At 44.2% G+C, this 13,033-nt stretch overlaps 2 protein-coding genes across 4 annotated transcripts in view; both read right to left on the minus strand.

Moving 5' to 3' along the window:
• Positions 1-13,033, minus strand: part of gtf3c6 (general transcription factor IIIC, polypeptide 6, alpha) — a 1,355,101-nt gene that overhangs the window by 511,168 nt on the left and 830,900 nt on the right. The window lies entirely within an intron of this gene.
• Positions 1-13,033, minus strand: part of osbpl3b (oxysterol binding protein-like 3b) — a 98,234-nt gene that overhangs the window by 35,287 nt on the left and 49,914 nt on the right. For all 3 annotated transcript variants that reach the window (XM_079836711.1, XM_079836712.1, XM_079836710.1), the window contains 3 exons: positions 2,394-2,510; positions 1,853-1,906; positions 409-522 (listed from right to left, as the gene is read on the minus strand). In XM_079836711.1, coding sequence (XP_079692837.1) covers positions 409-522; positions 1,853-1,906; positions 2,394-2,510 — 285 coding nt within the window. The remainder of the gene's footprint in view (positions 1-408; positions 523-1,852; positions 1,907-2,393; positions 2,511-13,033) is intronic.

Genomic DNA, 13,033 nt, shown 5'->3' on the forward strand with positions numbered 1-13,033 from the left:
TGATCTGCTAAATCTAAAAATACCCGATGTGTTGTGCACATGATGTTTATGGATTTATTTGTGTTGAATTGAATTGTAATTATGTGTAATTATACAATTCTGCATTCTGTTTGCATCTCAATTGAAATTTTATTTAGATTGCATTTTACTGCAATTTAAAAGGCATTCTAAATTCATTTCTTGATGTGACATCAAAACTCCTCATATAGCCACAAAACTTTAAACGCAAAAAAACCCCTCCTAATGCTACTTTAATATGAGGCTCAAGCAAATCTACTGTACCATCATAATGAAACATGTTCCAGTAAAACTGCAGCAAAATTACAGTATGCATCAATCTCCACTAATGCTCTTCCAGTGACCGCAGAGCATGTTGAGGTCAGCCTAATACTATAACTGTTGTGATACCTTCAAGTGATAAATGTTTTCTTCTGCATCCAGATCAATGCACTTGGCTTTCTTTTTAATGGCCATGACGGAGAGTCCTACATCAATGCAGCCATGGAGCTTGCCTTTTTCGACCTGCACACAGCACAAGCAGAAGGTTTGACCTATAAATATCAACAACCTCATATATCAATACAACATTATGTTACTCAGTTACACCACACTCAAATTACTACTGAGCAAATATGTTGCTCTTGTAGACTTGTAGATCTCCTAATATAGAGTCAAAGTGAATTCTTGGTTTTGCTTTCCCATAATCAAATGTACTGCATCCTTTACATCAAAAATACAACAGATGGAGTGAGATAGCCCAAGTAATCCCATCTTACTGTGGCTATTTCATAGATTTGCACAAATAACATAAAAGTAGGGATGAGAATTGTGAAGAATTTAGGATTAACACAAAACAAAATGTAGAATTTATAAGGAATAAATATTTGAACTATATATATATAAAACGGTTCAGGTGCGAAATAACAAAATAATACATTACTTTTAATAAATTATATTAATAATTACATTTGATAATAAACCACTTTAATACAATTCTTGCAAAACTGACTACTATTACACACTGACATATAAACATATAAACAATCAGTCAGTAACTACACAGGATTGCGTTGATCGTAGAACAATTGCCTCCAATGGTCTCTACAATCAACTTAGGCTTACAATGCTTTTGGGAAATGCATCCCTGATTAGTTTGTTGTGAGCGTTTAATTCACTAAAAATACCCTGTGCATAACAGTCATTAATTCTGTACTAGACTAAATGTAATTCATTTCCAGTATTTTTTCTTGGTTCCCAACCCTGTGTAAGGAACATATTGTGCATTTAAAACGACGAGTTTGCAGCACTGTAAAACACAAAAGGGCTTTGGCTAATTTTGCTAATGCATAACCTTGTCAATGATGCATTCTCACAGGCACATTCGACTAGTGGCCTTGATTTAGAGGCTAAAAAATCCACAGATAAATCTGAAAGATATATGGCAGGTTAATTATGCGCTTTCAATACAATTTAATACCCTGGCCATAAGCGTCCACTTCATAATGCTGCTTAAGAGGGCAGATTGGCTTGAGGGAAAGCAGTCGCAGCACAGTGATAGCATAACAGTTTCTGTTATGAAGTGTACACATTTGTAAACTATCGGCTATAGATGATGCTATTGAACCCTGGGGAAATTAGCCTTGATTTTACATTCCCAAAGCTAGGGGCTTTTATCAGCAGGAAACATGTATTGATGGAAAGATTGAGGATGAAGACCTCTGAAGATTGCTGGATCTCTATAAAGACGATGAAGGAAAGTGACCACTAAAAGTCCTGAGTGCTTTAGTTCAATGGATTGAGTGAGTGTGTGTGTATATACAGTATTTATATATGTGAGGCCTTTTAGACTCACATCAGCTGCGCATTTGGCGTACTTCAAAATGCCCTTGTCCAAGTAGAAGTATCTCTGAGAAAAAAGAAGCACAAAGAGGAGAGGACAGAGGAGAAACTTGGGTCAGATTTATTCGGTAAATGATGAATGTCCTCTCACGGGACGCTAACACACTCTTGATGAATGAGAGGCTGTATATCCCTATGCCTCTTTTCTGTCTATTCTCTTTTGGTTGCAAGGCAAATACACCTTTGAATGGCTTACTTAGGGTTAAATGACATAGGAGAAAGTACTTTTAGCATCAGAAAGATGTGTTTGTGTGCTTAAATTGAACAAAATGATGCACAGGAAGATCATTCATCAAGTGCTTTAATTATCAGCCACCCCAGAGTCCATCAGTGTGAGCACAATGTGTTCAGACAGGTTAGCAAGAATCCACTAAGCTGCTCTGAGATGTACTTCTGGAAATCTCTGCACTTACACTAATTCATCCAATTATTCCACATTTTCCAAATGCTTTGAATAAAACATTTGTAGAGGCAAGACAATTTCCCACACATACCTTGTGCCAACCTTTCATGGGCCATTTTCTCTTCTTCAGCATGTAGCCGTACTGCTTCTCTGGCTCCTGAACAATGGAAAGACCACCACGCAAGCCCTCGACGATCTCCCAGTTGTCCTGTACAATTCAATTCAATACATATTTACACTGTACAATAAAACCCACGTATATGAGCTATCTTAAAAATATGTGTTATCAAAATAAAAAATACTGGCTATAAAAAAATGCCAATTAAATAAAGCATGTGACCATAAATGTGTCAACTGGTAGAGATGCCATTTATACTGCAGTAAATATATTTGGATGGCTATCATTAGGCAGGACTGCTTTACATTATTTACATATGAGAATGATGAAGTGTGAAAATATAGAGTCAACAAGTCAAGATGAGTCACTAACTACTGCCAAGCTGTCATGGTCTTGGAATTTTATTTTGATATTCTGTTTTGTTTCACGTAGTTCCCGTTTTCCTGCTCTGTTTCCTTAATTTCTAGTCACAATTATATGTTAAAGAAATGTTTTCTGCGAGGATTTCCAGTCAGGATTTAGATCGTATCATAGGACTGAGACTGCTCTCATTAGAGTTCAAATTGATTTGCTCTTATCATCCGATCGAGGTTGTATCTCTCTTTTAGTGTTACTAGAACTTAGTGCTGCATTTGATACTATCGACCACAAAATTTTTTTGAATAGACTCGAAAATGATGTTGCCATTAGTGAAATTGCATTGGCATGGGTCAATTCAGAGGTGTCATATTGTTCAGTATGGAGTACCGCAAGGCTCAGTACAAAGACCATTGCTTTTCATCCTGTACATGCTACCCTTGGAGATCATTAGGAAGCATAGCTTTCACTGCATTTTCACTGTTACTCTGATGTTACTCCGCTCTATATTTCTTTGCACTCTGACTAAACATACCAATTCACAAAATTAACAGAATACATAGTTGATATAAAAAAATTGGGTGATTAGTTATTTCCTACTACTTAATAAAGTTTTTTTGAAAAACAAAAAAAAGATTTTAATTATGGGACCAAAAACCTTTGCACGTAGTAACCTATAATACTCTCTAACACTTCATCGCTGCTGAAGTCTTCGTCGTCAGTTAGGAATCTTGGTGTGCTCTTTGATACCAATCTTTCATTTGAAAGCCACATTTCTAGCATCTGTAAAAAAAACTACATTTCCCATCTTAAAAAATTATCTAAATTACAACATATGCTCTCAATGACAAATGCAGAGAATTTAAAGGGGTACTTCAACGCTGGAAAGATTAATGTGTATTAAAATTGGGTCATTTATGTAGTAGAAATGTGGAATTATTTTAGAAGTTGGTGTCTTCTAGACTGAGAAAAGCCAGAAAATGTATTTTTTGCTCATATGGATGAAAGACAACAACTTTCAGAATGTACTTGCTTCGCTGCCCTACGAGACCACTCCCAAGCCACGACTACTGGTTACATCTCTTGCCCACTGCGTTACAAAGCACATTTTACAAAGCACTAAATGCCAATGGTTTAGCTCCTAGTACTTGAGCGAGCTCTTAACGCATTATCGTCCTTCACATCTACTGTAATTTCAAAATTCTGGCCTGTTGATAATAACTAGAATATAAAATTCAACTGCAGGCGGTAGATCTTTTCCCTATTTAGCACCCAACCTCTGGAACAGTCTTCCTAGTATTGTTCGGGAAGCAGACAAACTCTGTCATTTTAAATCTAGACTAAATGAAATGTTTGCATCAATGATTCTTTCTTATTATTAACTAGGGGTGTGCATTGGCACTGCCCTCACAATTCGATTCGATTACGATTCACCAGGTAACGATTCGATTCAATTCGATTCTACGATGCATTGCGATGCATCAAAATTCTACTGCACACAACAAGGCAAATTTTTAATCAGTCATGAGGCAATACAAGAAGTCAGATATTGAACAACAGATTTTATTGGCTGCTATATGTGTACTATCACTCTCCTGTATCTTTGACATAAATGTCATTAAATAAAATAAAATTGAATGGTACAGGGTATTGGATATGGCATTTTCAAACCTGAAAAAGAAAACATAAATCACTGCTTTCTGTGCTTTGAATGAGAAATGTTTCTCTTCTCTGCTTTAGAACCATTTGAAATTAAATAGAGCAATAATAACAGCCAACTTTTTCCAGCAGTGAACATCAGTGTTTTAATTAATCAGTCATCTCCCTCCGCCTCAGCCATCTTGATTGTTGTTGTTGTTATGACCCCGGAAGTAATTGAAACTTCGCAATTTTATTGTCCAACTCAAGGCTAGAAAATAAACGGTGACATAATCGATTATGGCACTTAGCCGCATCGATGCTGAATCGTGCATGCCCCGCATTGCGATGCATTGCCGAATCGATTATTGTTGACACCACTATTATTAACTCTCTCTTTCTTTACAGTTATCACTGTAAAGGTGCTTCTGTATAAAGCCCTGTATAAATCTAATGTATGTATGTGTGAAGTGACGTGTGGCCAAGTATGGTGACCCATACTTGAAATTTGTGCTCTGCATTTAACCCATCCAAGTGCACACACAGTAGTGTGTCCACACACACCCAGAGCAGTGGGTAGCCATATTGCTGCGGCGCCCAGGGAGCAGTTGGTGGTTCGGTGCATTGCTCAAGGGTCTCACCTACGTGGTAGTCGTGGTTTTGAGGGTGGAAGAGGGTGCTGGTTATTCACTACCCCAAACGACAATTCCTGCCGGACCTGAGACTCAAACCCACAACCTGCGGGTTACAAGTCCGACTCTCTAACCATTAGGCCACGACTGCCCAGTCTGTATGTTTTTGTCTTGTCAAACAAACAAAATCATACAGGTATATAAGATTTTGTGTCCTTATTTGTATGATAAAAAATGTAGAGATTTTTTCGATTTTAATGAAAATGCATACAAAATGTATAGAAAATGTTTTAGGACAAAGGCAGCAGGTTTAGAAAAAGTTAAGAGTTGCTGCAAGCTATGATTCGTCTCTCCTTCTTTAGGAACACACACACAAAAAAATCTATCTACTCATTCCAGTATTCAATTTATTTATAGATTTAGAACTCCTGCATGCAAGGACTGACCATAGTGAAATAGACAAACAGTTAACAATTATAATATCATTTCAATATATTACTGTTTTAATGTATTTTTGATTTAAAAAATGCAGCCTTAAAGAGCATTCCCTTTCGTTCAGTCACTACGACGTACGTTAGTGACTAACGAATGGGGGTTTCGCTTAGAAGCCAATCATCTTCGAGTATTCAACAGCGCCCAATGCCCCACCTCGTGGGTATATAAGGAAGTACGCTGGCAACATCGCATTATGTTTCTGCTTTGGAGCCAAGAGGATCTCTTCACTCCTTCAAGCCTGATCTGAGTCTTCGACAGCTTTTCGAGACGAACAGCTTTCCAGAGGCGTTGGTGTTACGGCGCGTTCCAGTGATCATCATACTGCCTGCCTGCTGATCTGCGCAGTGGTCCGCTAGACAGCTGGTGTGTGGTCCCTGGGCGCTTCGGCGTTCTCTGCGAAGCTTCCTCTCCTAAAAGAGCTTACACGTGACGCGTCCTTTTCAGGATGTCTCGTCCGTGTACTTCTGGGTGTGGCCGGTCGTTATCTCCCTCTGATGGGCACAAACACTGCCTGGTATGTTTGGGCTTTCAACATGCCCAGGCAGCGTTTGTGGATGAGTCATGTTCCCACTGCGGGAACATGACCATCGCGGTGTTGCGGTCAAGACTCCATGACCTTCGTACTGAAGTGAGAGTCCCCTCTACCACACCCCGATCTACTGAGTCCCAGAGGCCCAGTACTTCGGCTGGTGGTCAGGGTGACCCTACGGTTACAGTGTGGAACAAAGCCCCGACGCTCATGCCTCGGGCCACACCCCCGTCTTGCACACTGCAACCCGCGAGTGTTCAGACGCAGATCGCGGGGCCGGCTCCTGCCCCCCCGCGCATCTCGTTTGGCGCTCCGGAGGAAGATGCGATGTCGGTCACCGCATCACAAGGTGGGCTCGAGTCCTCTGAGGATGATGACTCGGCTGTGCTGCCGCCTTCGGGCGCGCCAGCATTGCCCGAGTCGGACCCAGAGCTGACAGCCATGTTGTCTCGGGCAGCCGCGAGCTTAGGGATAGAGTGGAACCCTCCGCCCTGTCCCGAACGCTCAAGGCTCGACGATTGGTTTTTGGGAGCGCGCGCTGACAACCGTCAGTCCCCGCCCCCAATACCTTTCTTTCCCGAGCTTCATGAGGAACTCGCGCGGTCCTGGAAGTCCCCGTTGTCTTCCCGTGACCATTCGGCGACTTCCTCCGCCTTCTCCGTCCTCGATGGGGCGGCAGCTAAAGGGTACACTGGGGTCCCTCCAGTTGAACGTTCTGTTGCGATGCAACTGTGTCCTCAGAGCGCTTCAACCTGGCGAGGTGATCCTAAGCACCCCTCCAAAGCCTGTCGATTCACATCAACCTTGGTGGCGAAATCACACAGAGCCGCGGGGCAGGCTGCCGCTTTGTTGCATGCCATGGCGATCCTTCAGGTCTACCAGGCCAGGATCCTCAAGGACATGCACGAGGGTGGAGTTGATCCGGGGCTCTTAAATGAGCTGCGTGCCGCCACCGACCTCGCTCTCCGGGCGACGAAGGTGACCGCACGCTCCCTGGGTCAAGTGATGTCCACAAATGTGGTCCAGGAGCGTCACCTGTGGCTGAACCTGGCCGATATGCGGGACACCGAGCGGACCCGGTTCCTCGATGCCCCCATATCCCAGGCCGGCCTCTTCGGCGGGCGGTTGAGGACTTTGCCCAACAGTTCTCAATCGCCCAGAAGCAGACTGAGGCTATCAAACACGTACTGCCCCGGCGGCCAGCTGCTGCCTCCACCCAGCCGCCGGCACAGTCGCCTCAGTCTGCTCCACGCCGAGGACGCCCTCCTAAGGCTCCCGCCCCTCCCACCCGGTCCAAGCAGCAGCCTTCACCCGGGCCGGGTCGTGGAGGAAGCCGTAGGAAGGCGTCCAAGTCCCCTCAGGCCGCCCCGCGCCCCGCTAAACGCCAGGCCAAGCGGCGCTCCTGAGACGGACGGCTCAGGGATGGGAAATTCTTTCAAGGAGATGGTAGCAGGACCACTCCTTCCCCCGGTGGAGGGCCGGGGGAGAATCCTTTGTTCTGCTGCTGGCCCCCGGGTCAGCAGCACCCTATGTTGGTCAAAGAAAGAATTAACACTCCCATCCCTGAGCCCACAGAGTCCGGTGATGACGGTGCGCGCCACCCACGGGTCCCGCCACTCGCATCCCACTCTGTCGCCAGCCTCCTGGCAGAGCAGACCCCAGTGGAACGTGCGTCCTTCCCTGGTCTCCTCTGTCAGGACGCAGCAGTCAACCGTGCCCCCGCACCGGGACGCCCCTCAGCCTCCCATGTCCGGGCCGGTGACGCTGCATCGCTGCAAGCCCACACCGGGTACGTCTGTACTCCGTATGACCCCGCTGGTGCAGTTTCTGGATGTCTGGCTTCAGCTTCCAGGGCTGTCCCGCTGGGTCGCGCGGACCGTCAGGCGCGGCTACGCGATTCAGTTCGCGCAGGTTCCTCCCTGCTTCCGGGGAGTTCGTTCCACTATGATCGGGGCCAATGCCCCCGTCATGCGAGCGGAGATTGCCACCCTACTGGCGAAGGGTGCGATCGAACCTGTCCCTCCAGCCGAGATGAATTACGGGTTTTACAGCCCGTACTTCATTGTACCCAAAAAGACCGGTGGGCTACGACCAATCCTGGACCTGCGCGTCTTGAACCGTTACCTTCACCGGTTTCCGTTCAAGATGTTGACAGCGAAACGCCTTTTCGAATGCGTTCGTCCAGACGATTGGTTTGCAGCGATCGACCTGAAGGACGCCTACTTCCATGTCTCCATTCTACTCTGGAAGCTCCACGTGTGGCTTCTGGACGGGACGCGGCAGGTTTGAGTAGCCTTCCACTTGCGGTGGTCGCTACCATCACTTCCGCTAGAGCTGAGTCTACGCGACGTCTCTATGCGTTGAAGTGGAACCTCTTCGTCACATGGTGTTCTTCCCGCCAAGAAGACCCCTGGAAATGCCCGATCGGGTCCGTGCTATCGTTTCTCCAGGAGGGGGTGGAGCGAAGGCTGTCTCCCTCCACCCTTAAAGTGTATGTGGCCGCAATATCTGCCTACCACGATCTCCTGGGAGACAAAAAGGTAAGTCAGCACGACCTGATCATCAGGTTCCTGAGGGGGGCGAGGAGACTGAATCCTCCTCGCTCTCCTCTCGTTCCCTCTTGGGACCTCTCAGTAGTCTTAAGTGCTCTGCAGAGGCCTCCCTTTGAGCCTTTGCGGTCGGCTGAGATTAAGTTCTTGTCTATGAAGACGGCTCTGCTGACCGCATTGGCCTCGCTTAAGAGGGTCGGGGACCTGCAAGCATTTTCGGTTGACGAAGCGTGCCTTGAGTTCGGGCCGGCTAACTCTCACGTGATCCTGAGACCCCGGCCCGGATATGTGCCCAAGGTTCCCACCACTCCGTTCCGAGATCAGGTGGTGAACCTGCAAGCGCTGCCTTTGGAGGAGGCAGACCCAGCCTTGGCATTGCTCTGTCCAGTACGCGCTCTCCGCGCTTACGTAGACATGACGCAGTGTTTCAGGACCTCAGACCAGCTCTTTGTCTGTTATGGTGGAGAGCGGAAGGGAAGTGCTCTTTCAAAGCAGAGGTTGTCTCACTGGATAGTGGACACCATTGTTTTGGCTTACCAGCAGCAAGGTCGACCATGTCCCCTTGGTGTGAGGGCACACTCCACCCGGAGTGTGGCCTCCTCTTGGGCTCTAGCGCATGGCGCCTCGCTAACAGACATCTGCAGAGCTGCAGGCTGGGCGACACCCAACACATTCGCCAGATTCTACAATCTCCGAGTGGAGCCAGTGTCCGACTATGTACTCGCCCCTACGGGTGGCCGGTAATGGGCCAGGCTCAGGTGTCTTCGCTTGCTCGCCATTCCACTCCAAGGACTGGATACGTGCGATATTTTCCCTCAGGTGAGCTCCCCGAGAGCCCTGAGCTCCTCCAGCACTGCTTACGCCGACATCAGTTCAGTCTGCCCTTTCGAGCCCAGACCCTCATGTCCGGCCAGGTGCTCCGTGTGCATGGTTCCCCTCCGGCGACCCCCACACGAGTATTTCCACCGTAAGCCTCCTCAGCGAGCAGGTGTCTTTCCCTTGGCAAGTCCCTGCCACCCCTAGGGTTAAAAATCCACCTTCGGCTGGTACCCTAGAGATCTTCCATATGCAGCCCTCAGCGGGTCATATGTGTATTCTCTAAGTCCTCCCCACGGGTAGGCATCTTGGCATTCCCTCACTGGGATATGCTTCCCAGTGTACCTTGGTAATCCTGTGATAAGTGGGAGTCCTTCGTCCGTACTAGTCTTACGACAGGGTACTCACACTTACGCAGGGCACTGGATGACAGTTGAGTGGCGTTGTTGTACTGGAACCCCCATTCGTTAGTCACTAACGTACGTCGTAGTGACTGAACGAAAGGGAACGTCTCGGTTACGTATGTAACCCTTGTTCCCTGAGGAGGGAACGGAGACGTACGTTTCCTTTGCCACGTCAGCTGTGCTGCCTGGAACGCGGAGTTCAGTCTTGGCTCCTGCAGCAGTAACATAATGCGATGTTGCCAGCGTACTTCCTTATATACCCACGAGGTGGGGCGGAGTTACGCATGCAAATTCCGCATGCCCATGGCATTGGCACTGCCATTGGGCGCTGTTGAATACTCGAAGATGATTGGCTTCTAAGCGAAACCCCCATTCGTTAGTCACTAACGTACGTCTCCGTTCCCTCCTCAGGGAACGAGGGTTACATACGTAACCGAGACGTTAAGAGACTTCTTTCAAAATCATTAAAACATCTTAAAGATCCAAAACATTTTTCATAAATGAAAAATATTAAAAAGGTGTTTAAGTGAAGAATGACTATACAAAGCCCTTATATGGAGATTGTTTAAACATGTATTATGCTAAATACTAACTGTAAGAACAAGGTTACTCATTCACAATACTCTGGATAAATCAACATTAGAATGAGGGTAATAACAAATTTATGTGCATAAACACCTGTTAGCAATCAGATGGGAATTTAGAAAGGAGATATGCTCTCTATTATTTAGAGCCCTGACAGACGGGGCAAAAATGTGGGTCTCCATTCTCTTCAACAAACTCTGTCTCTTCCTCAAGGCAAGAACTGCACTGCCCAAACACACTCTCAGCATTTCACTACATCAAGGACAATTTTCAAAGAGACATCTCTATAGCCAAGGACAAAACCCAAACATGCATTAAGAACCACAGAGTGAGACTAATGAAACCAACTGCTCTTACACAACATTTCAAATCAAAGAGCAAACATAACCTTCAAAGGAGTTTTGACAGTAAAACAGCCTAGCTGATCAACCAACCCTTGTGGAAAAGAAGAACACTTAAGCATACTTTTAAAAAGAGATCATACTTATTACCGAAAAATATTTTTAATATATAAATAATATATGCTAGCGTCCTACACTTAAGTAGGACTAAAGTACATTTCATAATTAGTTGTATTGTCTTTGAAATATGGTTAATGTCTACTGCAGAATATAAAATTTAAATAATAAAAGTAATATCGAATCACGCTACAGTTTATATTGAATCCCACTACAAAATTAAGTACTTTAGTATGTCAACACAAGTGTACTTCTTTAAAGCACAAAAAAATATTATTAAAACATTATGATTGTACTCTAAAGTAAATCACTTAATTTGTCATTACATTGCACTTTTTAAAAGCTCATACTCATGCTCTTAGTCATGAATGTGTACTGTCTTTATGTATACTTAAGTGGCCTTTTATTTCATTAATATTATATTATCTGCAAGTACCATTTTTGTTTAAATATACTTTTAATGTATGAAGTACATTACAAGTGCACATTCAATACAAAAGCGCACTTCTTTTCCACAAGGGAAAATTGTCGGTTGTTCCCCATGTTGTGACACAAAAGTACACAGTTCAAAGTTAACTATATAGCACTCTCAGAAAGTATTTATTTGATAGATCTGTTAATGAGGGCAATTCTCTGAAGAAGTGGGCACCAGATCACCTGCTGGGATTTCAACCCTCTTTGCAGTAGTTTAAACTCTACACAACATAATTCCATGATGTTGTTATTGAGAGTAGCGTCTGCCACCCCAACAGTGAAAAATATCTCTGCTTAGAAGGAGTAATGAGCTTTATAATGCTACCAAATGATGAGATTAGAGATTACAGCCTCATAATCAGGTCAGCGTGTTCATCTGAGGAGAAGGACACCCATCCGCCCTCCGGAGCGCAGAGCATATGAACGCACACACATGCAGGTGTACATATATACACAGATGTATTAAGTCTATACACAATATAATAAACCTGCATGAACAAAAAGTGATTGAAGACATCCAATGGCGTCCAAAGGTCTGAGAGAACTTTTGAACCCTGCTATATTTATCCTTCCTTTCCACAGAAGATGATAATTCCTTCACATAAAAGCCTCGGGAAGTGTTTTGGGATTTAAATAAATGGGGGGAAAAAAAGCAAAGGCCTGCTGAGTTTTTATTCATCTGGCATTCAAGGCTCATTTTATAGATCAGTGATATTTATATTTCCCACACAGTCATCTGACTGAGAAAGAGGGATTAATACTGTGTTTCAGAACAGCGGGTAACGAGACTGACGAAGATAAAGCGGAAAGGAATAGCTGAGAATTTTTTGGACAAAGTCCAAAAAACATTTTGTCCAGACCACTGCTTTCTGCTTTCATCTGCCTTTTTTTCTGCTGTCTCATGTCTGTAAAGTTTTCAGAAAATTACTAAAAAGTACTCATTTTGAGCAATGTAATCTTTTTAAATCAAGAAAAGTATCAAGAAAAGTTAAGTGAAGCTTGTCATCCTAAGAAGTATGAACAGAACATCAGGCATTTAGAACAAACCAAAGCTGTTGAAACTACTAGTTTACCACAAAATGACTCTCCCTCGAAAGTCACTTACTCACCCAATTTGTTCCAGACCTGAATGAACACAAACTAAGAAATTTTGTAGAATGTTGGTAACCAGACAGTTGACAGTAGCCATTGACTCCCATTGTATGAAAAAAAAATACTATGGAAGTCAATGGCTACCGTCAACTCTCGGGTTACCAACATTCTTTAAAAGATCTTATTGTGTGTTCAACAGAAGTAAGAAACTTATACAGGTTTGGAACAACTATCCCTTTATTCTAATGTTTGAGTAGTTGATGCATGTATGCATGGAATTTTTATTTCTTGACATCAAGGTTCTAGGTTTAAATTTAAATGAGTATATTTCAGTCATGACAATTGACAACCCTTAGTTTTAGCATGTTAATAGTTAATAATGCTCATGTTCATTTATTTAATCTGCTATGCATGCTTCTGCTGCTACTACAGAAAAAGCACAGAGACTTACTCTTATCAATACATACACAGATATGCAGCAGCTGCACAAATATACATACATACAATTTCCTGTATAGCAGATCTAGACAGGTGGTGCTGGGGGAGGTGGAAGTTATCAGAGGAACTCTGACAGTATGCTGATG

The sequence above is a fragment of the Gobio gobio genome (assembly GCF_949357685.1).
Source record: "Gobio gobio genome assembly, chromosome: 15".
NCBI classification, from domain to species: Eukaryota; Metazoa; Chordata; class Actinopteri; order Cypriniformes; family Gobionidae; genus Gobio; species Gobio gobio.